General features: G+C 42.1%; 2 protein-coding genes across 3 annotated transcripts in view; one reads left to right on the top strand and one right to left on the bottom strand.

Moving 5' to 3' along the window:
- Window positions 1–13,446, top strand: part of LOC110508721 (transmembrane protein 117) — a 92,622-nt gene extending 79,176 nt beyond the window's left edge. Inside the window, exons 5-8 of the mRNA XM_021589510.2 lie at window positions 483–580; window positions 4,045–4,204; window positions 9,791–9,920; window positions 11,050–13,446. Of these exons, the coding sequence (XP_021445185.2) occupies window positions 483–580; window positions 4,045–4,204; window positions 9,791–9,920; window positions 11,050–11,729 (1,068 nt within the window). The 3' untranslated portion in view covers window positions 11,730–13,446. The remainder of the gene's footprint in view (window positions 1–482; window positions 581–4,044; window positions 4,205–9,790; window positions 9,921–11,049) is intronic.
- Window positions 13,447–16,592: 3,146 nt separating this feature from the next.
- Window positions 16,593–26,618, bottom strand: part of LOC110508655 (protein kinase C-binding protein NELL2) — an 83,229-nt gene continuing 73,203 nt past the window's right edge. For both annotated transcript variants that reach the window (XM_021589385.2, XM_036970165.1), the window contains 5 exons: window positions 23,864–24,004; window positions 22,890–23,083; window positions 21,953–22,129; window positions 17,308–17,532; window positions 16,593–17,096 (listed from right to left, as the gene is read on the bottom strand). In XM_021589385.2, the coding sequence (XP_021445060.1) occupies window positions 17,055–17,096; window positions 17,308–17,532; window positions 21,953–22,129; window positions 22,890–23,083; window positions 23,864–24,004 (779 nt within the window). In that variant the 3' untranslated portion in view covers window positions 16,593–17,054. The remainder of the gene's footprint in view (window positions 17,097–17,307; window positions 17,533–21,952; window positions 22,130–22,889; window positions 23,084–23,863; window positions 24,005–26,618) is intronic.

The raw sequence follows: 26,618 nt of genomic DNA, 5'->3' as shown, positions 1-26,618 counted from the left end.
ACACCCCTATTCTCAACATAATCTTTCTCCACTCTCGCTGCCTGAAGATGTGGCCTGCTGACAAATAACCCTCACCTCAATGAAGTCCCTTCTCCGAAAGTCTGGATTTGCATAGTTGGGTATAACAACCCTTTAAAATCTAAATTAATGTTGATCGAAAATAAATAAACCTAGATTACGTTTAATGATTGACTGCATAGCATAGGAATATAAACAAAGCAATGCCATTTGAATTGATTATGCCATTGCATTGCGGCCTTCCATCGGCAGAATGGCAAATTCTAAACATCCATTTTAACACTGTATTCACAATGAAATAACACAAGCTCAATCCTGTACGAATGTGATTCTATGAATTAATTTTAGCCTCATTCAGAGATCGCTCAGAAATGAATGATTACTGGAAACACCATCTCAGTTTGATGTTAGTTTATTTCTCCCTCACACATGTCACGTGTTAAGTTACCCTGTTTTATTCCCAGGTCACTGACATGATGCTCCAGGACCAGCACTACCCAGACTGGGGCAAAGCTGCCAGAAGGTTCTGGAAACAAGGCAACCACAGGATCGTCCTCTTCTGGTATGTTCTATTCTCCAGTCTAATGCATTTACAGTATGCTGCCTCTGAGCACAATCAGTGTATGTGTACATGTGTGTGCACATGTGTGTATGCTGGGGATTATGAGTATGTGTGTGTGGGTGCTAGGGTTCATGAGTATGTGTGTGTGCATTAGTATGCATGTATTCATTCATGTATTGGTATTCAGACAAAGCCCTGTGCTCCTCGTGGGGTTACACACAGTAACACACAGTCAATAGCCCTGTTAATCTTTCACCTTTAATTAGAAGAACAGGAATAGGAAATCAATAGACACAGCAAGGTCACGAGGCCAGCTATACTTCTGCCTTTACACACACACACACGCACGGACACACACACACACACACACACACACACACACTGCTGCCTTTACCTCACTGAGCCAGAGCAAGGTCTATGACCCACTCAAACTGTTACACTGTGCCCAATAATGCTTATTACAAAAGAGCAGTCAATGGTCGTTTTAGACCGTCCTGGTCTAAATCTATCTCACGGTCACCTGTGGTCCCAGAGGGCGTCACTCCACCAGGTCAGCATGAAAATGGTTCGCTACTGCCAGTCAAACATGACAGGTTGATGCCCTTATCTTAAATCAAAGTTTATTGGTTGCGTACACAGTTTAGCAGATGTTATAGCGGGTGCAGCGAAATTCTTGTGTTATTGGCTCCAAACAGTGCAGTAAAGATTTACACAAATAATCAAAAACAAGAAATCAAGAATGTCCAAACTAATCTAATTAACAACCCCAAAAATACTGTATCAGTAATCCAAATGCAATCTATGCGGATAAACTCAAAAATATATATGTACAGCAGTAGATATATTACAGTGAGTTGTGTCAACAATCCAGTATATAAATATGCAGTGTGTATAAACAGTGTAACAGAAATCCAATGTACAGTAGTATATTTACAGTGCCTTGCGAAAGTATTCGGCCCCCTTGAACTTTGCGACCTTTTGCCACATTTCAGGCTTCAAACATAAAGATATAAAACTGTATTTTTTTGTGAAGAATCAACAACAAGTGGGGCACAATCATGAAGTGGAACGACATTTATTGGATATTTCAAACTTTTTTAACAAATCAAAAACTGAAAAAGTGGGCGTGCAAAATTATTCAGCCCCCTTAAGTTAATACTTTGTAGCGCCACCTTTTGCTGCGATTACAGCTGTAAGTCGCTTGGGGTATGTCTCTATCAGTTTTGCACATCCAGAGACTGACATTTTTTCCCATTCCACCTTGCAAAACAGCTCGAGCTCAGTGAGGTTGGATGGAGAGCATTTGTGAACAGCAGTTTTCAGTTCTTTCCACAGATTCTCGATTGGATTCAGGTCTGGACTTTGACTTGGCCATTCTAACACCTGGATATGTTTATTTTTGAACCATTCCATTGTAGATTTTGCTTTATGTTTTGGATCATTGTCTTGTTGGAAGACAAATCTCCGTCCCAGTCTCAGGTCTTTTGCAGACTCCATCAGGTTTTCTTCCAGAATGGTCCTGTATTTGGCTCCATCCATCTTCCCATCAATTTTAACCATCTTCCCTGTCCCTGCTGAAGAAAAGCAAGCCCAAACCATGATGCTGCCACCACCATGTTTGACAGTGGGGATGGTGTGTTCAGCTGTGTTGCTTTTACGCCAAACATAACGTTTTGCATTGTTGCCAAAAAGTTCAATTTTGGTTTCATCTGACCAGAGCACCTTCTTCCACATGTTTGGTGTGTCTCCCAGGTGGCTTGTGGTAAACTTTAAACAACACTTTTTATGGATATCTTTAAGAAATGGCTTTCTTCTTGCCACTCTTCCATAAAGGCCAGATTTGTGCAATATACGACTGATTGTTGTCCTATGGACAGAGTCTCCCACCTCAGCTGTAGATCTCTGCAGTTCATCCAGAGTGATCATGGGCCTCTTGGCTGCATCTCTGATCAGTATTTTCCTTGTATGAGCTGAAAGTTTAGAGGGACGGCCAGGTCTTGGTAGATTTGCAGTGGTCTGATACTCCTTCCATTTCAATATTATCGCTTGCACAGTGCTCCTTGGGATGTTTAAAGCTTGGGAAATCTTTTTGTATCCAAATCCGGCTTTAAACTTCTTCACAACAGTATCTCGGACCTGCCTGGTGTGTTCCTTGTTCTTCATGATGCTCTCTGCGCTTTTAACGGACCTCTGAGACTATCACAGTGCAGGTGCATTTATACGGAGACTTGATTACACACAGGTGGATTGTATTTATCATCATTAGTCATTTAGGTCAACATTGGATCATTCAGAGATCCTCACTGAACTTCTGGAGAGAGTTTGCTGCACTGAAAGTAAAGGGGCTGAATAATTTTGCACGCCCAATTTTTCAGTTTTTGATTTGTTAAAAAAGTTTGAAATATCCAATAAATGTCGTTCCACTTCATGATTGTGTCCCACTTGTTGTTGATTCTTCACAAAAAAATACAGTTTTATATCTTTATGTTTGAAGCCTGAAATGTGGCAAAAGGTCGCAAAGTTCAAGGGGGCCGAATACTTTCGCAAGGCACTGTATGTCCCTAATGGTGGTTATTGGACAAGACACTAGGGTCACTACTGGGATTGGGATGTTTGAGCTTATGTACAAACATCATCATGTGTTGCAGTAGTTTGGTATTATCTGAGCATTTTGATTTGTAAATTACCAATAAATGGAAGTTCAAAGTCACACTCTCCAATGCATTATGTTTCCCATAGAATTGATTGTTCTTCTATTTTAGGATGCAGAATGTCGAGCTATAGTCTCTGTGGCTCCTCTGGAAGCCTTTGTCTTATTAATGAATGCCCCCAGTCTGACTGTCACAATCAATGTGTACTCTCGGGAGAAAGTATGATTTGTAAATCTCAAATACTGGTTGAGAAAGTATGATTAATAAATATGTTGAGGAATGTATCTTGACATTATGCGGCAAAGAATCTGGGTAAATCACAAATGACAGTGCCAAAAATCAGTAATCTGGACTGGAGGGGAAAGAATCCACTTTAGATTTTTAAAATGCAAACTGTGTCTCACAACATTTGAAATATGATATGATGAACTTGGTGCAAGCTACCGGCAACGCAGCCAGTCACCATGGGGATGCAGCAACCCACACAACACCAGTTCAGTGTAATAATTACTGAATGACATTGAAACAAGTACAAAGAGGAGCCAAATATAGTTTGCTAAATCCAAAGTCCATAACACACAGATAAACGTCAAATGATACCTAACAGAATTATTAACCATCATTAATATTTACATAAACCTATAAAAACTTCCTGTTATAATTATATTGTTGTTGTGTAGAGAAATGAGCAGAAGGCAAATGATTGTCGTCTGCCGTAACAAATGGACTACTGAAGTGGTAATTAGTAAATCTGTGGAGTGTCCCAGGTTATTACCAGGAAAGTAATGCGGTTTTACTTCCTGTCTCCTCCAGGACGGTCCTGATCACTCTGACATCGGTGGTTTTGTTGGTCATCAGCACTGACTGGATCAGCTGGGACAACCTGAACCGGGGATTTCTGCCCAGCGACGAGGTCTCCAGGGCCTTCCTGGTATCCTTCATCCTGGTCTTTGACCTGCTCATTGTTATGCAGGTAAGGGCTCCCCCATGGCCAATTAAAAACTAGGTGGACTCCTATACTCTCCCCCACTTTTTCCTCTATCTCTCCCCTTCCTCACCCCTCCCTCAGCCACAGGGGCGGCAGGTAGCCTAGTGGTTAGAGCGTTGGGCCAGTAACTGAAAAGTTGCTAGATCAAATCCCTGAGATGACAAGGTTTCTGCCCCTGAACAAGGCAGTAACCCACTGTTCCTAGGCTGTAAATAAGAATTTGTTCATAACTGACTTGCCTAGTTAAATAAAGGTTAAGTAAAAAAGGGACACTGTGGTACTTGGATGAGAGAGGGAGACATTTAATCAGTCTGAATCCGCATGTCTACAAACCCCTTTTCTTTACCCTTAATCCACCATCCACCCAGCTATCCAGCAATCAATCCCCCCCATCCGGCCAGGCTTCAGGCAAGGAACTACACCCTTTCCTCCTCCGTGAACCCAGGCCTTCCTTAATGATGACTCATAAAATTTTATGTTTTCTTTCCTTTTTTCCACCCAATGTTCTACATCCCACAGGAGACTATACATCAATGAAGGATTTGTCAGTGGCATACTCATGAATATGCAAATGTTTTGTCTGGGTAGAAAATGCATAACAGTGTTTCAAAGAGAGAAGACTTTCAACCCAGTAGCTCCAAGCTAAATGCAGGCTGGTTGGTTTGTAATGCTAGCCGGATTTAGTTTGGCTTCTGCTAATGTTTAATTAACATACACTATATATGGATACCCCTTCAAATGAGTGGATTTGACTATTTCAGCCACACCCATTGCTGACAGGTGTATAAAACCGAGCACACAACCATGCAATGTCCATAGACAGTGTCAGTAGAATGGCCTGTACTGAAGAGCTCAGTGACTTTCAACGTGACACCGTTATACTGTACTTATACTGGATGCCACCTTTCCAACAAGTCAGTTCATCAAATTTTTTACCCTGCTAGAGCTGCCCTGGTCTACTGTAAGTGCTGTTATTGTGAAGTGGAACCATCTAGGAGCAACAACGGCTCAGCCGTGAATTGGTATGCCACATAAGCTCACAGAATGGGACTACCGAGTGTTGAAGTGCCTAGTGCGTAAAAATCATCTGTCCTTGCTTGCAACACACACTACCGAGTTCCAAACTGCCTCTGGAAGCCACGTCAGCCCAATAACTGTTCGTCGGGAGCATCATGAAATGGGTTTTTATGGTTGAGCAGCCGCACAAGCCTAAGATCACCAGGCACAATGCCAAGCGTCGGCTGGAGTGGTGTAAAGCTCGCCGCCATTGGACTCTGGAGCAGTGGAAACACGTTCACTGGAGTGATGAATCACGCTTCACCATCTGGCAGTGAACACAACCTGCCCGAATGCGAAGTGTCAAATGTAAAGTTTGTTCCCCCATACACAAAGCGAGGTCCATACAGAAATTGTTTGTCGAGATCGGTGTGGAAGAACTTGACTGGCCTGCACAGAGCACTGACTTCAACCCCATCGAACATCTTTAGGATGAACACCTTTGGGACGAACCAGACCTAATTGCCCAACGTCATCGCCCAACCTCACTAATGCTCTTGTGGCTGAATGGAAGTCCCCACAGCAATGTTCCAGCATCTAGTGGGAAGCCTTCCCAGAAGAGTGGAGGCTGTTATAGCAGCAAAGGGGGGGACCAACTCCATATTATTGCCTATGATTTTGGAATGAGATGTTCGATGAGCTGGTGTCCACATACTTTTGGTCATGTAGTGTATTTCCACAGCTTTGTTGTTTTAAAGGATATGGCGTAGTCTAATCTGTAGTATCCCTTAAATATCTGTTTCTACATTATTCATTATTGAAACTACCTAGTAGCTGCTCATGGATAAGTGCACAACCTTATTGTGTCACAATAACTGACAAAAAAGAACAAATCCGATATAATGTATTTTCAATGCTATTTCATTTGCCTCAGCTCAGCCATTCAATAGTTTTAAAGGATTTTATTACAAGATTACAACTTCTCACAACTTTTTACCATGCCTGCTTTTGTTTGCATAGGCCTCCTTGCTTTTCACCAGGGTCCCTTTCCATCTCAGAAACAGGCACCATCTTGGTCCTGTATGGCTCAGTTGATAGAGCATGTTGTCTGCAATGCCAGAGTTGTAGGTTTGATTCCTGGGGCCACCCATTTGTAAAATGTGTGCATGCATGACTGTAAGGGACTTTGGATTAAAGTGTCTGTTAAATGGCACATATTATTATTATTCAAATCAAATCCAAGTTTATTTGTCACGTGCGCCGAATACAACAGGTACCTTACATTCAGCATGCTGTCAGTTTCAGCTCTCATCTCCTGCCTCATGACTACAGCAGTCTCCATAGTATGACATCCCTATTTTGACTCCCTGGCCCCAGCCAGTACCCAACTACCCACCAATCACATCACCCCTGCATCTTTCAGACTTGTTTATGATTGCTAGCCTCCTCTCGTTTTCTGCTCTGTGTACAGCAAGCACGTTTACTACGGTTATTTATGATTTCAATCAGTCCCCGCCGGTTGTGCTCACATGGATCTGAGGCTGGCTGTCCATGCACTTTACTCTGGTAGTCAACAAACACTCCTGAAATGGCTTCATTCACCTTCATATGTATGTGTTCTGTCTGGTATAGTCTCAAAAATGTTGGGTTGTTTGGATGACCCAACTGCAGGGTGCAGGCGGCAGGGTAGCCTAGTGGTTAGAGTGTTGGACTAGTAACCGGAAGGTTGCGAGTTCAAACCCCCGAGCTGACAAGGTACAAATCTGTCGTTCTGCCCCTGAACAGGCAGTTAACCCACTGTTCCCAGGCCGTCATTGAAAATAAGAATTTGTTCTTAACTGACTTGCCTGGTTAAATAAAGGTTAAATAAATAAAAAATAAATAAAAAAAAAGGCATTGGGCCACTTAGTTGGGTTGTTTTCTAAAAAGAGCAAGGTTGAGTTGTTAGTGCTGGGTTATTGATGCTATGTTATTGAGATATGACCCAGCGGGTTAGATCAGAAGACTGGAGGTGTGGCTTAGTAGAGTTGTGGCTTTTAGATATATTATGGCCATTGTTTTCACATTGTAAGGTGTAATATAGGCCATAATATATCTAAAAGCCACAACTCTACTAAGCCACACCTCCAGTCTTCTGATCTAACCCGCTGGGTCATATCTCAATAACACAGACACTTTTGAAGCTTTACTGAAGATAACGGAGTTCCTTAAAAGCCTATACAAATCTCACATTGCATCACTTTGTTGCAATGTGTAAAAAAATCCTGTTATTAATATTATAGTAGAATATGTCATGCGTAAAAATATTTAAGGAACATTTTTATTTGCAGTGTACAAACTTAATGTGGCACTCCAGTATCCTTTTCACCTCATGCCATCTGATTTACAAAAGGCACATCTCAATAGGTGGTCCAGGTAAGTCATGAACTAGCACAAGTGAGGGGGGTGGGCCTTTCCTCTTTTGTTCTCTGTTGTTCCTCTATTGTTCCTCAAGTGAGGGGCAAGGCCGATGACATCATGACTTCCCATCAAACCAACTCTTTGAATGCCCTACTCCTTGAAGTTTGCAGTTGTCTAACCACTATTTTTCTCAAAACATATATTTTTTTACCTTTTAGTGTGTGTACTGTATTTATACTTGAGATAAAGCCTTTCAACAAGAAAAGTAAAAAACATGATGAACAGGAAGGACATTTACTCTCACAGATGGCCAAAAATAACTGTCGGAAGTCACACCCCTAATAAGCCACACCTCCTGAAAAGAATCTGAGGATTACGTTAAAAAAGACCCAGCTGCTGGGTCAACCCAGCATGAAAAGGAATAAAAACCCAACTGATGGTTAAATTAACCCATGTTTGGGTTATCCCAACACTTAACAATACATTAATTGCACTATAACGGCGACAAGCGATGCCCAGAAACTGTTAGGGCTTACATAAAGATGTCCCAACAGCACAATGGAGTGAATTCTTACCACCGCTACACCTGGCTATCAGCAGAGCCTTGTCTGGCAGTGAAACAATTCATTCAGGCTTGTTTACTGCCTTACTGCCTCTTTTTTTTTTAAACAAAGCTGACATGGCTGACCATATCTCCCTGGCATATTACATCATATAAGACATTTTTGGACTCACCTTGTTGTGCGCGGCGGTCCTCCAATGGCAAATTTTGTCATCAAAGAAAAATATTTTCAATTCCAAGTTGAATGACCGTTCAAAACGTGTTTTTTCAGTCTGACTTCCCAGTTGCAATGCTTGCGGATAGCCACTGTCACTGATTCCTTCCAAACAACTCCAACTTGTTGTGTAATGTTTATGTCCAATGGCCGATGAGCACCAATACGTTTTATCTATAATTTCTCTTCATTATTTATCTTCATAAGACAAGGATTACAAATATTGTCTACTTGATTTATGATGAGTAAGATGTTGTCCAATCAAAGCTACTGTAGATATCACGTGATTAGACGTAATTTTATCTGTGGCCAATGACATTGAGCCTTCTTGGAAGGGCACTTCTAATGCAATTCTATGGCAACACCCAAAGGGCTCACATTCTTGATGTCTACCTTTACTAAAGGCGGGTGACGTGGTGTCCCCATGAATGACAGAACACTGAACACAGCCAATGTGTGAGTGTCTCTTTCAAAGAATCAATTGTGACCTAGCAAGCTTGTAATTGTTTTGTGTGCTTTTGTGCGTGTGCATGCATGTGTGCGTGTGTGCACTGTTTACTACAGTATGTCCTAGAGACTCATTATTTGTTGTGAGGGGCGCACATGACTTAAATGTCAAGCTTATTAGTATCAGGAAACGAAGTACAGTTGAGTAGGTGGAAGGTCTAATTAATATCAAGGGGGAAATTCCTTCTCATATTTTTCCATATGAACATTCATACATATGGATTCTTCATTCACCCTAACATCTTAAAATGTATAGAATTGAATAGCATTAGAAATGGCTGCTGGTTAGGTACGTAACTAGACTGTTAGAATATGAGGAAAATGCAGCTATTCATAAAAATATAGAAAGATCTCAGTGTGCTTTTGTTGTCTAAAATGTACAGTATGTCCCTCTATCTGTTCAACACACATCACATTCTTCCCAGACATTATCACCTGTTTATTTCAGATGATGTTCCGGGATCTTATATCTATACGATATTGAGTCTGTATTGACTATTCCAAAGCAAAGACTGAGACACAGAGGGCAACTTATAGATGTCTGTGACTGATTCCTGAGGTGTTTTGACATGAGAACCTCAATGCACACAGGCACAATACAAGGAAGGCCATGTAAACGCTGCACTGCAGCTCACAGTTAGGCTTTTGACCCCTGTGGAACTTACCCATCAATGGACAACAATGAATCCCTAGTTAGTATCATTGTCTATATTAAAATAAATCCCTGCTACACACACACCATTAGACTTTGGAGCCGGTGTATTCTTCTTTTGTCTTTGGTGTTACATGATGTGTGTTTACTTCAGTAAAAGCTTTCACTATCAGTAAATTATTTTGATGGCCTGATGTATTTTGTATTTGCATTGTTTGATCATATGTTTGATGTCATTAGGATTGGGATTTTCCTCAGTTCATGGGCGACCTGGATATGAACCTGCCTGGCATGTCCACCACTCAGCTCAAGTTCAAACTTCCTGTCTGCAAGAGCATCTTCAAAGAGGAATACCACATCCATATCACAGGTACATATATTAGCAAGCATACTATATAAGTAAACATACTATCCCAATTGATTTAGGTGGTATAGAGGGTTACCACTATTACTTCAATATTTTCACATTCCATCTGTGTTTTGATGGTTGCACCATGACACTGGCCTAAGATGAATACAGATCAGATATACCTGTTCTGACATGTCTTCTTCATCCTACCAGTGTTGCTTGTTTCTGCCCTCCCCCCTCACCTAGCATCCCTGCTGCGTCAGGCAGAAAGGTGCAACGTGTATAAGCATGTGAGAGTTAACTCTTCCATTTAAACAATCACCCAGGTTTCATTCTGTTCCACAGCATTCCCCAAGTATTGATATTATTAAATGTGTTGCACTTGTTTTCTTTCATTTGAAGTAATTTGGTAAACTCATGTGGGTTGACAGGTAGCCTAGAGGTTAAGAGTGTTGGACCGGTAACTGAAAGGTCACTGGTTCAAGTCTCTAAGCTGACTAGGTGAAATATCTTTGGATGTGCCCTTGAGCAAGGCACTTAACCCTAATTGTTCCTGTAAGTCGCTCTGGCTTAGAGCATCTGCTAAAGTGTAAATGTGACAACCATTAAGGGGGAGAGAAACTAATGTTCCCATGCTAGATGTTAAAATGTTCAAACGCTCCCTGATTTGCACTTTGTTGTTAACCCTAATGCATCGCACATCCATTTAGCATTATGTTAATATTCTTGATTGATACGTGATTGCTTTGACTAAAAGCTTGTTAACGGTGGTGCGTCTCGGGAAAGGGAAGGAATTGTGTCACAGGTACCGATGAAGCTATCTGCCTTTAGATCAGTAAACCTGGAGAGATTGCTACCATTAATATTATGACCTCATTTCATTAAGTGTCAATGTTGGACCTGATACCTGCAAATATATTATCATATGCCTTAACACACTGTCTGTCTGTCTGTCTGTCTCTGTCTGTCTGTCTGTCTGTCTTTTGTCAATTGATTACCTTAAATTAATTTGATTCATAAAAGCTTTAGTACAGAAATCAGTGAATTATAGAGCATTTCAACGTCAGCTTGGGCACAATAAATACTTTAAAACTGGATTTTGACATCTAGAAATTACCCTAAATGCCCTCCATATTGTTTGTCCCTGCAGGTAAGTGGTTCAACTACGGCATCATCTTCCTGGTGTTAATCCTGGACCTGAACATGTGGAAGAACCAGATCTTCTACAAGCCCTACGAGTACGGCCAATACGTTGGTCCAGGGGAGAAGATCTTCACTGTGGAGGAGCCCAACACACTGGGTGACTTCAACCGCAGCACGCTCACCTACAAGTGGCGCTCCAGCCACGTGGACCCGCTGACCAACCGCTCGTATGTCGAACGGGACATGTTCCTGCATAGCCGCTACGTGGGTGCCAGCCTGGAAGTCAAGTGCTTGGCCTTCATCCCCAGCCTGGCTGCCTTTGTCCTCTTTGGCTTCTTCATCTGGCTGCTGGGACGTTTTCAGGACAGCGAGACCTTCCCGGAGGGCCAGGTGGACAAGACGTACGAGAGGATCAAGAGGAAGTCTCCATCTGAGTATAGTAAGGACATGGGACTCACGCCAGAGGAGGTGCACATCTCTATGAGCGAGGCGCTCAAACGTTCCGGAACCCCCATGCTGCTGTCGGTGGATGGGCATCATTTTGCTCTGCACTCTGCCACCTCCACCAACTCCACTTCGCCTGTTTCCATGGAGACCCAGGAGACGCATCCCAGCATTGTCATCGAAGGCACGGAGCCAAGAGAGCCGGCGGTTTCCTTTGATGTCGGCAAACTGTCACCGCCCTGACCTTACTGCCCTGAGGGGAAGTACTGCTATGCTTCTACTGACAGACACACAGCCTGGAGGGAGGAGAGCAGACACAGGAGAGAGACCAAACTGAAACTCAATTTCAGTCTAGATCTTTTTCAGTCTGGGTAGATTTTGAACCCAACACTGATTATTCCTGGAGCAGGAGGATGTAGCTACAATGGCCACTTTGTTTTGCTACTGTGATATCCCTGATGGCATTTTATGATTATTATTTATTTGAATTGTAAAACCTCTAAGCTGACACCAACACAATGACAAACAGCTTATTTTAACCTCCCTCACTGTAAAGTTCTATTGTCAACACGGTGCTCTCGCTAGATTTGACGTTTTTACAATATCAAGATGTTTTCTCTTTTATCGTGACATATTTTGGTGCCTATGTGGGGAACTATTTCTACAGTCGATGTATGACACAATGGTCATGGCTAGTTTATAGTGTACAACTTGAGTATTACAGTTGAAGAGGTGCCTTGATAAACCCATGCCCACTAAAGGACAGCAACATAGTCTATACCATAGGCAGCAAAACAGAAGACGTCTGATAATGTGTGTCTGTCTTGTTTATTTCAATGTTCCACTTCACAATGTTGGACAATGTTTACCCTTTCAGACTTTATCACAGGTTTTTGAATTCATTTGCTATCTTGATCATTCTTACATATCCCATCTTCATGTGCCTCTTCTCTTGTAGTCATAGAAATGACTAGATTGCTAAACATCGTTACGATGATGATAATACTATGACCACCTCTTCATTTTCTGGTTGTATTATCAAATGCAAGATAAAAGGCATAAGCTATTTTCAAATAACATTAAAAAGTCACCTCATGATCACCTATCTGGTCAAAATACTCAGATGTAATGCCAATTAGGTCAGAAAGGTCATTTGCCCTTGTTGGGGTAAATGTGCTTTTGTTATAGAAGGAGAGAGAAGAACACCAAATCTAACTGATGCACCTTACCCATATCATATCCCCCAGCAGTATATGTACCACAAGTAAGACCTTGGTTTGAAGCCAGTATTGGGGTATGGATTGGTTTGAGAGAACACATAGAGAATGTGACCTCTTACAGCTGACAAGCAAAAGAGAGTGGGAGTTTTTAGTATTTATGAGAGTTATGAGAGTTATTATATCACATACGTTAAGTGTGCAACTACTGTATACCAATGCTCTGTTATTTAAGTGTTTTCTAACAAAGTGTTGTGCGTCTGAGTTTGTGCGCGCGTGCGTGTGTATGCGTCAGAGACAGCGAGAGCTGACAATTCTGTGAAGAGGTCAATGTAGTTCATGTAAGTGGCGTATGGTCCTTGGTTCAGTGATCCCCCTTCTACACTTTACAGGTCAGAGTCCTCATTACAGCTCAACTTATTTCATTTTGGAGATACGGCTTCGCAACAAGGCAACAAATTGCTAAATGTATGAGGCAATGGCTAAATGAGTGTGTTTATCTCACTAGAAGTGATCTAGTGATATGTTTGTAAAATATTGTGCTTTGGTTGGAACTGAATGTTCCCCCTGCTGTTATACATGGTATTGTGATGCATAACTGACAGCTATTTTGCATTCTTGTGTGTGTGTGTGGTTTTTAAACAAAGGATATCTCTTTTAAACATGTTGACGCAATAAATGTCTGCCGAGTAATGGTATCAATAAAATGTATACATTTTGCTACATACTAGGTTGCGGTGCCCTTATTAACTGATATACTTTGTGGGATTGAAGAATATCAGTGTGAGATAGAATGAGGTGCCAATCTGTTACATAACCTCAATGCTGAAACTAGTTCATATTTTATATACAGTAGATGTAGCACGCATTGACACTGTTGCCAAGCAACTCCTCAGGTCAACTTCATACAGCTGCTGACCCAATTACATGGAATATGTAAGATTACTGTTGCATTGTCAAGAGGGAATCTGCAAGTAAACATTTCATTGGATGGTGTATACCAGGTGTATCCTGTACATACAACTAATAAAACTTGGAAAATGAGAGAGATAGTATAATTATAGTAGTACTGTATTTACACAAGGTAAGATATGAAAGATATTATCTACACTTAAACATAGCCCTGTTCATGCCATTAGGCCATGATTAGCCCTCTTCTCACTAATGACGTTCTGTAGTTTAGTCGTTTGTTGATACAGAATACAGTATACTGTAGCTAGTTTACAAAGATACAGACCATGTCAAACATTGGGGGCACGGAGCTGTACAAGAATGCTTGTAAAAGTCAAACTGGGCAGTCAAACCAACTAGTCACTCTACAGTGTAGTTTGTTGGATAAGGGAAACATTTCTTACAGCTGGAGTGCTTGGTCTTACGCTGAATCCATTCCCAGTGTGCCACTGCAGTGAGGAATTAGATATTGATTTATGGGTGTATGCAGTAAGTGAGGGAAATCATCAAACCAAGAGTTTCAATAATGTTCGGGATGAGAAAGGTGGAACGTCTGTGCCCAAGTTGTGTACTCCCAAAATGAGAAGGTTACTGCAATGGGTAAAGTAGGCCCTTCTGTAAGTGAGGAATAGTCATGCAACTTTGCAAGAATTGGCTTCAAACAAATGTTAGTTCAACTTCATGTCTGTGAACTGTGAGTCTCCTGTGAATCCATCAGTCAGGACAGAGGCAGGGTGGTTTCCCCATGAGACTGACTGGTCTGAAGACAGTCTGTCTGTCAGCTGTGTCTGGCGCTGTGGATGATGTTATCCCTGCCTGATTCCTACTGTGAGACAGGGGGCTCAGATTAGTCCCTGGGTAGCCTATATCCAGTCACTCGCTTGGAAGAGAGATTGACGGACAAAAAAAAAGTATTACTCCGATTGATTTTCTTCTGCTTCCTTTTCTTTGGAATAGAGAGGTGGTGAGAGTTCATTTTTATCAGCGAGGATGAAGTGCTTTGAGTTAAGCAATGGTGGTTGCACACTGTGGAACTAATACCTGCACATATACTGTATGGCTATGGAGTGGAGGTGGTTTCTCAGCTAGTATAGTCTTGAGTGTTGACACCTCCCTTAATTTACTTACTGATGCAATACACAACACTTGTTGGGAGAATCAAAAATAAGTGACTGCAGCTTTAGTGCATTCAACCAACCAACTATTTTGACAAATAAGCACATACTGCATGTCATATTTAGTTAAATGTAGGCTAAATCCGGACATATAGTGATAATTGGAGGCTTTGCTATACATAGTCAGCACTGTCTTGGATTTACATATGAACAAATTGGCAATTAATAAAGAGTTGAGGTTGAGTATCTGCTGCTCCCTCTGACACACAGAGATTATGAACCAGGTCCCCTACAGAGGAACCAAGCTACTGTAGCATTCTACACTGTACATCCAAGATCTATGAAAGGGTTCAATAATGTCTGATGACTGACCTCCAATACATTACTCTTCTGATGCCTTGAGAGTTGTCAATGTCAACTAACACGCATGTTGTAAACTAATGATTTATGAAGGCTACAGTATTTACAGATCTCCACGTAAAACTATTGCGCTGCTCCACTGCCTTAGTCCTCCTGCCAATCCCAATAATATGAGTGTCCATTAGTAATGAACACAGGACAGGCAGTAATGTGGGTGGAGACATCTGTTGCGGTGAGTTCAACTTACCCCACCATGGAAAATTGGACATTTAGGAGCCAGCTGGACAACCACTCTGCCCCGCTGTGCCACTACCCCTGTGCCCCTGGCAAAGAGCCACCACCAGCTAGGAGCCACCACCAGCTAGGAGTCACCACCGGCTTCCAGTCACTGGACCAAAGCCTGCCAGATGGTGCCCTTGCCAGTGTGCTTCCAGCCACTGCGGACGCACATATACACACACATAAACCAGACACGCACGTATGCGCACACACACACTTTCATTGCAGCCAGGTACACGTTCACAGTAGTCTATATTCATCATTTGACAGGTATAACACGTTTCGAAGGAGAGAGAGATGGCAAATGTTCCACTGAGGGAGGAGGAAATGGTAGAATAACAATGTGCTCCATGATTCGGTTCCACTTTGTTTTTGTTCATGTAAGAAGCTGCTGCTAGGGAGACCCAGAGAATTAGTTGGTTAGTCTTCTTCAGGCACAGCTCATTCCTCCCAGCCAGCCTGTATATTGATATGCTAATTGTTTTAGGAGTTTTAAGCACTGTACTCTGAATCATACAAGTATTACCATTACCTATGGAACCAGTGGAAGGAAGCAAAGCAAACCAATTGGGACATTGTGTATACTGTATCACAGTATACACAAATGAGATGCTCAATGTATTGAACAAATGAAAGTTCTCAATCAAATCCAGTACTCAATCAAGTACTGTGTGTGTATTGACAAACCCTCAAAATGCTTAAAATCCTAAACTTCAAACACCTTCTAATTATCCATTCAAAATTAGACTGATCTGGATGGTTCTTGATCCTGCACTGTACTATGTAATCATCACCAGCACCATGTACACCGGCAGCAGTGCAGACAGAGGAAGTCCACCTGCTCAATGAATATTTGATGTGAAAGGTCAGGCGTGATGATGTGTAGGTACCACTGATAGGCTGTGATTGCTGGTGTCAGGCTGAGTTTCCTCTCCTCTTTTCTGCTCTAATACAGTGTCACACAAACATGTGTTCTGACATGAACTAACTCTCACCTCGCTATCCTCTTCACAGGAAGTGGGGAGGTCTGGGAAGGCACAGCTCAAGTGATTTGTCATCTGTGTTGATTGAATTTTCGGGTACACGAGACCTGAGAGGGTGAGTTTTTGACTTCATATGAATACAGAGATCGATGGTTTCCAATGACTAATACACAACATCTTAATAAAGACAAGCTCAAACAATTCATGTAAATTGAAATACTTTATTCACCATTACACATTAACAAGCCTGGAAATAAATGTAAAAGATGAATAGAAAATAATGCTAGAGGACCACAAAATATCGACAACTTTAATAGTGTAGCAAATGAAACTTACACTAAAACAACCACTATCTAGGACATCATTGACATTAAAAGAGTCTATAAATGAGCAAAATGTTTCTACATCGAGCACATTCATGCCAGTATAATAGTATTTTACAGCGTCGTGTTGCAGATGATTTGGGGGTGTTCCTCAATGCACACAGGTCACCCTGATTGGTGAGGCTGAACACAGAGGGGGCTTGTGGGTACTGTAGTCCATCTGTGTTCTATGATACATGTTTTGTATTTGGTATAAAGAAGTTGGGCTGGAGGGTGGAAAACGCTGGTTGTTTTTACATGGATAACACTGTACAGGGAGGTGCCTTCAGAGCTTCAGGAACTAAAGGCACATGGGGTCCACTGAGCAACAGATATGTCCATTCTGAAAGAGAGGAGGAGGAGAGAGAGAATTTAGAGTGGGTCACTGTTAGACAAACCAGAATGAGGTTCTGTTATTATGTTCTGTTATTTCTCACTGAAAGGCTAACTTGGTTTGACATTTAGAATTTCAATAGTCATGGAGTGTTTAGCGCCAACATGGGGTATGGTTGGCTTAAGTCTGCATAGATATAATGAAAATCCATGGCTGTTACCTTGCACTGGCAGAGGGTGCACTCGGTGCTGTGTTTGACCCATGAGGACCCGCTGAAGCGCTGGATGCCGTGCTCGTCCATGCACGTCTTGGTGATGTTGTTGCGTATGGTGTCGGCCTGGCAGGGATCAGTGACGCAGCGGGCACAGCATTCGCCCTCGGGCACCACCGTGAATTCACAGTCCACATGGGGGCACAACAGGGGCCAGCAGTCCACCTGTCCCTGCTGTGGATGGGCGAGACAGAAAGACAGACTGGAGTCATATCACTGGGACAATACAATGATACATACCCATGGAGGCTGCTGAGGGGAGGACGGCTCATAATAATGGCTGGAATGGAGCCAATGGAATGGTATTAACCACGTGTTTGATACCATTCCATTGACTCCATTCCAGACATTAGTAAGAGCTGTCCTCACTTTAGTAGCCTCCACTGGTATGTGTAGCCCATCACCCCTACAATTGTATTGAATAGATCCTGTCCCTTGCCAACTGTTTAGGCATACTTCTATACCACCCTGATGCAGTCACTATCATGTAAACATAGACATTTTGTCCTGATACATCATAGATGTACAGTACATGGGGCTAAGAATATGCTGTTGTGTAGGAGTAGCAGTATCAGAAGAAAGACATTTTCAGACACTGGTCTAAATGTTCTGTGTTTCCTAATGGAGTTGTTTTGGTCACCCGTTCATTCTCCCTCTTATATGAATCACTACACAGTTGCAGTAGAGAACGCCTTATTGGATTTCTCCAGCAGTCGTTTCAATAAGCCAGTGAATACATGACATAGATTCTGGACAACTTTATAGATCCTGGTTAAGCTATGATTCTGCATGACCTAGTTCTGTTAACATTTTCATCCCTGAGCTTTTGTGGTTTACACCTCCTTGGAAAAAGAGCACACACACACACACACACACACACACACACACACACAGTATTCATTAGTCGGATTCCAATTGCAAAACATTTCATCTGTTGCAAAACGTTTTGCAAAGGAAAGCATTCACTCAAAACGGAAAACGTTTTGCAATGAAAACAAGAGCTTCTATTGGACAAATGCAGGTAGGTCCCTCCATGGGTGGCAGACTGAAATTCGGGGTTCCCCAACATTTTTTGAAAAAATTAAATGTGATGAACAGAACAACAATTTTTATTAGGTTTTTCCATAATAAATGATATTGAACTCAAGTACTCAAAAAAAAAAAATGTTTTAGAACACATGGCCAGAAATGTTTTTGCTCATTTATCTATAGGCCAACAATGCCTAATATATCATAGCCATTACAGATAACAAATCCTAATTGCTAAATTGCCCATATACACTGAGTGTACAAAACATTATGCTCTTTCCATGACATAGACTGAGCAGGTGAATCCAGGTGAAAGCTATGATCCCTTATTGATGTCACTTGTTAAATCCACTTCAATTAGTGTAGATGAAAGGGAGGAGACAGGTTAAAGAAGGATTTTTAAACCTTGAGACAATTGAGACATAGATTGTGTATGTGTACCATTCAGAAGGTGAATGGACAAGACCAAATATTGAAGTGCCTTTTGAACGGGTTATGGTAGTAGGTGACAGGCGCACCGGTTTGTGTCCAGAACTGCAACGCTGCTGGGTTTTCACACTCAACAGTTTCCCATGTGTATCAAGAATGGTCCACCCCCAAAAGGACATCCAGCCAACTTCACAACTGTGGGAAGCATTGGAGTCAACAGGGCCAGCATCTCTGTGGAACGCTTTTGACACCTTGTAGAGCCCATGCCGACGATTTGATTGGATGAAACCATAATATCAACTGGTTATATTATCGTGGGACACAATCTTCAAAAAGGCAGTAACCTCAGCAATGGCCCTTGCTTGTGGAAGCCAATGGCTGCGAAATGGCACAGCCTTGTTTTGTTAATTTAGCAGACAAGATACTTATTTCCCGAGCCCAGTTCACAGTCAAGACTTACCTATTTTATAGTACAAAACATGACGTAATATAACAGAATAAAATATGACAGATTTTTCCAGATGCGCATCTCGCTTTTGGAGCAGTTATTCTCAGAGGGATCAATTGAAAACGGGGTCAATTTGGCGAGTTGAAAGACCATTTTTCCAGGGTTACAAACCAAAATCGCTATTCTTTTTGATATAAAGACCTTCAATATACACTGAACAAAAATATAAACTCAACATTCAACAATTTCAATGATTTTACTGAGTTCATATAAGGAAATCAGTAAACTGAAATAAATTCATTAGGTCCTAATCTATAGATTTCGCATGACTGGGAATAGAGATATGCGTCTGTTGGTCTCAAACACCTTTAAAAAAAAAAGAGGTAGAGACGTGGATCATAAAACTAGTCAGTATCTGGTGTGACCACCATTTGCTTCATGCAGCACAGCATATCTTGATCAGTTGATCAGGCTGTTGATCGTGGCCTGTTGAATGTTGTCACACTTCTCTTCAACGGCGTGCGAAGTTGCTGGATATTGGCGGGAACTGGAACACGCTGTTGTTCACGTTGATCCATAACATCCCAAACATGCTCGATGGGTAAAATGTGCCATGAGTATGCAGGCCATCGAAGAACTGGGACATTTTCAGCTTCCAGGAATTGTGTACAGATAATCATGCTGAAACATGAGGTGATGGCGGCGGATAAATGGCATAACAATGGGCCTCAGGATCGCGTCACGGTATCTCTGTGCATTAAAATTGCCATCGATAAAATGCAATTGTGTTCATTGTCCATAGCTTATGCCTGCCCATACCATAACGCCACCGCCACCATAGGGTACTCTGTTCACAATGTAGGAAATCAGCAAACCGCTCGCCCACACGGTCTGCCATCTCCCTGGTACAGTTGAAACCCGGATTAATCCGTGAATCAGCGTGCCAGTGACGATCAAAGGTGAGAATTTTCCCACTGATGTCGGCTCCGACGCCGAACTGCAGTCTGTGTAACATGATAGAGCAGGAGCTCCCGTCCTGTAGATTTTCACTCTAACACTAATCTAGCGCACCTGATTCTAATAATTAGCTGGTTGATAAGCTGAATGACATCAGTCAAAACTGGGGTTGGAGCAAAAACCCACAGGAGCTCTCCAGGAACAGGGTTGAAGAACCCTGTGATAGAGTATGTGATGTCCTTCAATCACCTTCACATGAGCCCTGGCAGTTAGGTAAGTCACTGATAAGTTTCTAAATAGGCCACTCTTTCTCTTAAAAATAATCATGTTTAAGATCTCAGTACACTTTACAGAAGATGGTCCTATAAAAAGGCATAAATGTTGCAGCGTGTTTCAGGAGAATTACATTTACCGGTGAATTACATTTGGTTTAGGGAGCTTTGCCAGAAATGTTCCTTGGTTAGACAACAGCGTGGCGAACAACAACCATGTTTCAATCCTCCAAATCTAAGGCTAAAATAGTATCCTGTACCCATTACGTCTAATACCTATAGTATCAACTCAGAGACACATACGTCAAAGAGCCATATTCAGTCATTCAAATATGAACAAAAATACATGTAATTTAAAAGGGAATTTGTATCTTTGTCTTAGAGAATTGCTTGTCCGTTTCCCTGCTGAGCAGAGCAGGGCCAGTATGGTTCTGGCTCTGCTAACTGTGTAGGCATTCAAGGTTGATTTCACGTCGCGGTCACGCTTCTAGATCCCACGCGTATCTCTCACCATTCTCCTCCACTCCTCTCTTTCGTGTGCTGCTGTTTATACCATTTTAGCTGGTAGCTGTGTTTGTGTGTGTGTGTGCGTGTGTGTGTGTGCAACATGATGTATGTGTGTGCATGCATATGTTAATCACAGAAGGAGAGTGAGGTGGGAAGGCTGTATGTGTGGCTACAACATTCTGTTTGATCTGAGGGAAAAAAGAACCAACGGTAATGCCACTCCTCCGAGGGAACGGGCGGGCGGGAGAGAGCTGGCAGAACAACAAAGCTAAAGATGATTTATGGGTCGACGCAAAGGCAGATTGACACAAATGCAGCTAAGTGTTACTTTTATCTGGGAGTGGAATGGCCAGGGTGAATGCCAAGTGTGACATTTGCATTTAGTAAACATATGGCTGGTAGTGAAGAGCATCTGAAAGGCTTATTGAAGGCGGTAGGATGTGATGTTCTGTCAGATTTAGTATGAAATCCTCGTAAAAAAAGCCTTCCTGTTTGAACAGCAGGGATGCGGGAACCTAGGAAAAGGTCAACAGCGGAGAGAGTCAATGCAAACAGTGCGCATTTCTCTGAGTAGATTCAATAGAGAACGCTCTTGACACATCGTAATTCAGTTATATATATTGCAGGGCATAGAGACCTGTGGACATAGAAACCTGTATACAGTACACACACACACACACACACACACACACACACACACAGAGTATCTCCCATACATTAATCACGAAAGAACTGGTATTCCCTGTATATACTGTATCTCCATTCTTCCATTTTATTTTATTCCTCTTCTGTTAGATACTATTTATTATTCATTTTTTTTAAACTCTGCATTGTTTGGAAAAGTTCGTAAGCAAGAATTTCACTGTAAAGTCTACACCAGTGGTATTCAGCGCATGTGATAAATACAATTTGATTTGATTTGATTTATAGGGTGTGTATTATTGGTACTCACCAGACACTGGCACTGCTGGCAGTTCTCCACCCAGGTGTCTCCACTGCCGTAGGTCAGCAGGCCGTTCTGGTGCAGACACTGGCTGCTGAGGCGAGGGTCACACTCTGGACAGCAGAACAGATCAGCTGTCGGGTTCTCACAGTCACACACCATCCTCCTGCACATCACCCGGCCAGTCTGCACAGAGGGGAGGGGGGCGATACACTGTCTGTCAATCAACTGTCAGTAACTTACTTTTTAAAAACTCTGCATTGTTGGTTAAGGGCTCGTAAGTAAGCATTTATTGTTAAGGTCTACACCTGTTGTATTCAGCGCATGTGACAAATACAATTTGATTTGAACAAATATTGTAAAGTACAGTCTCCATAACCCAAACTCAATATTTGCTAGTTGTTGACCTTGGTTATTGGTTGATTACACACACTCAATATTACCATTGCTCTCTACTAGCTGACCCCGAACATTACAAAACAATAACATGTTTACTCATTTAACTGTTTGCTCAGCTGTTCAATACTACTAATTCTGACAGGCAGGTTCTCAATTTCTCCAATCAATTAAAATGACTAATTTCATTCAAGCTTAATTTCTGCCCTCCTCTTTAATCAAATGAATAATATGATGCTTGACTGTTAAATACCCATACAAATCCTCTATAATCACCTGCAAGCATTCCTATACACCAGACATTATCCAGAAGTAAACGCTAAATGACTAAACATGACAAGACTGTGGCCTAATAATGATTAGATAAATGTTAGGTTTTTTGCTTAATTATTAAAAACTAAGTTTTCCAAATAACTGGTTCTAAACACATCTAAATTATTCAGACCTGTATTAATCATATAACTAACTGAATTAATAAAGTCATCATAATGCTTTACATCAACCAATAGAACACCCCTGACCTGATCATAGTTTTTTTCACCTGTCTCACCTGACAAGAGCAGACTGAGCACCTATCATTGTCCAGCACCCAGATCTGTCCATTGTGTTTGACTTTGTTGTCATGAATACAGTCTCCGGTGCAGTTCCTCCCGTGGGGGCACCTGCAGTCATAGCCCCCCTCTAAGTTGAAGCACACCGTGTCATTGGCACAGGTGTTCCTCCCCGTCTTGCATTCATTGATATCTGTAGGGAGCCAGAGAGATGACTTCAGGCATATGCTCAACAGAGGTCAAATGCTGTAGGTCATGCTTAAATTCACATGCATCTTACTGCTTTAAAAAAATACAAAGGAAGCACATGTATTATATTCTAACAGCTCTCAGCCTCAGTAAACTAAAGTGGGCTTTCTTGTCAAAACACTTCGTAATTTCGTCCCCCCAGAGACCATTTTTCATCAAATTATAACTGCAGTTGGCTTTGTTCTTCACAGTATGTTCACCTCTCTGACAGTCTCTGATGTGCTCTGTGTGGATCGGCTAGACTTGACAGGTAACATTTGTCTATAGCGCAGACAGACAGACACAGAGCTGTAGTACTGTCACTACTGAGGCGTAACTGCATAAGGGTTTCCCTCCATTTTGACATGTGACAAGCTCTTGGCAGGCAGCTTCAGAGAATGTTCCAGAAAGATTGAATGAGCAGTAAAAAGCAGACAGGGATTTTGAGGAAAATGCACCAGTAATGAATGGTATGTCCAGTCCAAACATATTGTTACCCACACCTGACAGCAAAAACAACTGGTCAAAAGAAGACCAAGGACATTTCTAGTTCTGCAATGGTTAGATGTGCTGCTATGATCAATGTTAGAATACACTAGACTAGAATCATGGAAAAACAAACTAGTTTGTAGGTATACTCTATGCGATATCAATATAAATTATCATATGTGACTAGGTGAATAGGGATTGCCTACAACCGCAATGTTTCTTTTGGTCTTGTGATGAAAGGAGCGAATCAACTCACCTATGCACGACTCCCCATTAGTAGAGAACAAGCCGTTGTCGTGGTAGCCATCCAGACACTCGCAGTGGTACCACCCGGGCAAGTTGACACAGATGGCTTTGTCATCACACTCCACGAAACCATGAAAACACTCATCGATGTCTGTCAGAGGGGGGGGGGGGGGGGGGGGGGGGGGGGTGTAAGAGAGAGAGAGAGCAGTGAGGACTAGACCTCATCTCCCTAAGTTTGGAACAGCGTATCGAATTTAGCTTCATTCTTGCCTGACAGGCATTTTCAACATTGACCGTGACAATTTATATAGACAAACAACTACTTGACCATCCATTTATTACAAAGGAACGAGGTGCAAATAAACTAAACATCTCAAATCAACTGGATTTATGTGAGTACTGAAAAAGAAGATGCCCTAATATTTCAACGAATATTTAATTAGACTGGCTTGGCCAGATGAGAGAAGCTTAGCTAGTGATTACAGGATTGGGGCTAAATGTAAGGGCCCAGGTTGCAGAGTGATTAAATGTGTCTGTGTAGGCACGGATGGATTTTTTATGATTGTGTGCGTGTGTGATGCATTATCAGAGTCCCTCATTATGATAATTGCCCTGTACTATCAGTGACCTTCCCATTCAATTCCCCCAGAGTCCAGACAGAATAGAACACATCAGGATCCCCTGGAGGGCCCAGGTCAGGCCTCCTCGTCCCCTCATCCACTCCTTCCCTCCATTCTCCTTTCCTTTCCTCTCTGCTCGTCCCCTTACTCCCCTCCCCTTTCGTCTCCTCTCCCTTCCTCTCCTCTTGTCCTCTCCCTCTGCCACAGCAGTAATAGGATTAAGATCTATTGGCTAATGAGCATTCACCCGTTTAAAATAATTTAACCAGCAGAAATGTTGTGGATATTAGGCACTTATCAGGGATAATTCACCCAAATTACATATTGGTTTCCTTACACTGTAAGCAGTCTATGGACAATGTTTGACAGCAATCCAGGATTTTCGTTTACTTTGTCTCCAAATGCTTATGTTTTAGGATTTGTGGCAAACATCTCATCCAAGTCTTGGTACATGTTATCCATGTATCCAAATCCATGTGTCCAAATCTTCAAAAAGTATCTAAAATTGATTGTGAAACTCAACAGTCACTTACAGTGCATTTGGATAGTATTCTGACCCCTTGACTCTTTCCATATTTTGTTACATTACAGATTTATTCTAAAATGTATTATATTCCTCTACAGACAATACCCCATAATAACAAAGCAAAAACAGGTTTAGACATTTAAGCAAATGTATAACAAATAAAAAGCTTTAATATTACATTTACATAAGTATTCCGACTATTTACTCTGTACTTTTTTGAAGCACCTTTGGCAGCTATTATAGCCTCGGGTCTTCTTGGTTATGACACTTCAAGCTTGATACACCTGTATTTGGGGAGTTTCTCCCATTCTTCTCTGCAGATCCTCTCAAGTTCTGTCAGGTTGGTTGAGGAGCGTCGCGGCACAGCTATTATCAGGTCTCTCCAGAGATGTTCGGGTGGGTTCAGGTCTAGGCTCTGGCTCGGCCACTCAAGGACAGAGACCTGTCCCGAAGCCACTCCCGCATTGTCTTGGCTGTGTGCTTAGGGCCGTTGTCCTGTTGGAAGGTGAACCTTCATCCTGTCTGAGGTCCAAAGGGCTCTGGAGCAGGTTTTAATCAAGGATCTCTCTGTACTTTGCTCTGTTCATCTTTCCATCGATCATGACTAGTCTCCCAGACCCTGTGGCTGTAAAACATCCCCACAGCATGATGATGCTGCCACCACCATGCTTCACCATAGGGATGGTGCCAGGTTTCCTCCAGACGTGACACTTGGCATTCAGGCCAAAGAATTCAATCTTGGTTTCACCAGACCAGATAATCTTGTTTCTCATGGTCTGAGTCCTTTAGGTGCCTTTTGGAAAACTCCAAGCGGACTGTCATGTGCCTTTTACTGAGGAGTGGCTTTCGTCTGGCCACTCTACAATAAAGGCCCGATTGGTGGAGTGCTGCAGAGATGGTCGTGCTTCTGGAAGGTTCTCCCATCCCCACAGAGGAGGTCTGGAGCTCTGTCAGAATGACCCCTCTCCCCCGATTGCGCACTTTGGCCGGGCGGCCAGCTCTAGGAAGAGTCCTGGTTGTTCCAAACTTCTTTCATTTTAAGAATGATGGAGGCCACTGTGTTCTTGGGGACCTTCAATGCTGCAGAAATGCTTTGGTACCCTTCCCCAGATCTGTGCCTCGACACAATGCTGTCTCGGATGCTCTACCGACAATTCCTTCGACCTCATGGCTTGGTTATATAGACAGGTGCGTGCCTTTCCAAATCATGTCCAATCAATTGAATTTACCACAGGATGACTCCAATCAAGTTGTAGAAACATCTCAAGGATAATGGAAACAGGATGCACCTGAGTCTCATAGCAAAGGGTCTGAATACTTACAGTGCCTTGCGAAAGTATTCGGCCCCCTTGAACTTTGCGACCTTTTGCCACATTTCAGGCTTCAAACATAAAGATATAAAACTGTATTTTTTTGTGAAGAATCAACAACAAGTGGGACACAATCATGAAGTGGAACGACATTTATTGGATATTTCAAACTTTTTTAACAAATCAAAAACTGAAAATTTGGGCGTGCAAAATTATTCAGCCCCTTTACTTTCAGTGCAGCAAACTCTCTCCAGAAGTTCAGTGAGGATCTCTGAATGATCCAATGTTGACCTAAATGACTAATGATGA

Source organism: Oncorhynchus mykiss, chromosome 1, assembly GCF_013265735.2.
Source record: "Oncorhynchus mykiss isolate Arlee chromosome 1, USDA_OmykA_1.1, whole genome shotgun sequence".
Taxonomy (NCBI): Eukaryota; Metazoa; Chordata; class Actinopteri; order Salmoniformes; family Salmonidae; genus Oncorhynchus; species Oncorhynchus mykiss.
Note: the sequence above shows the minus strand (reverse complement) of the source record. Positions and strands in the feature narration are given on the sequence as shown.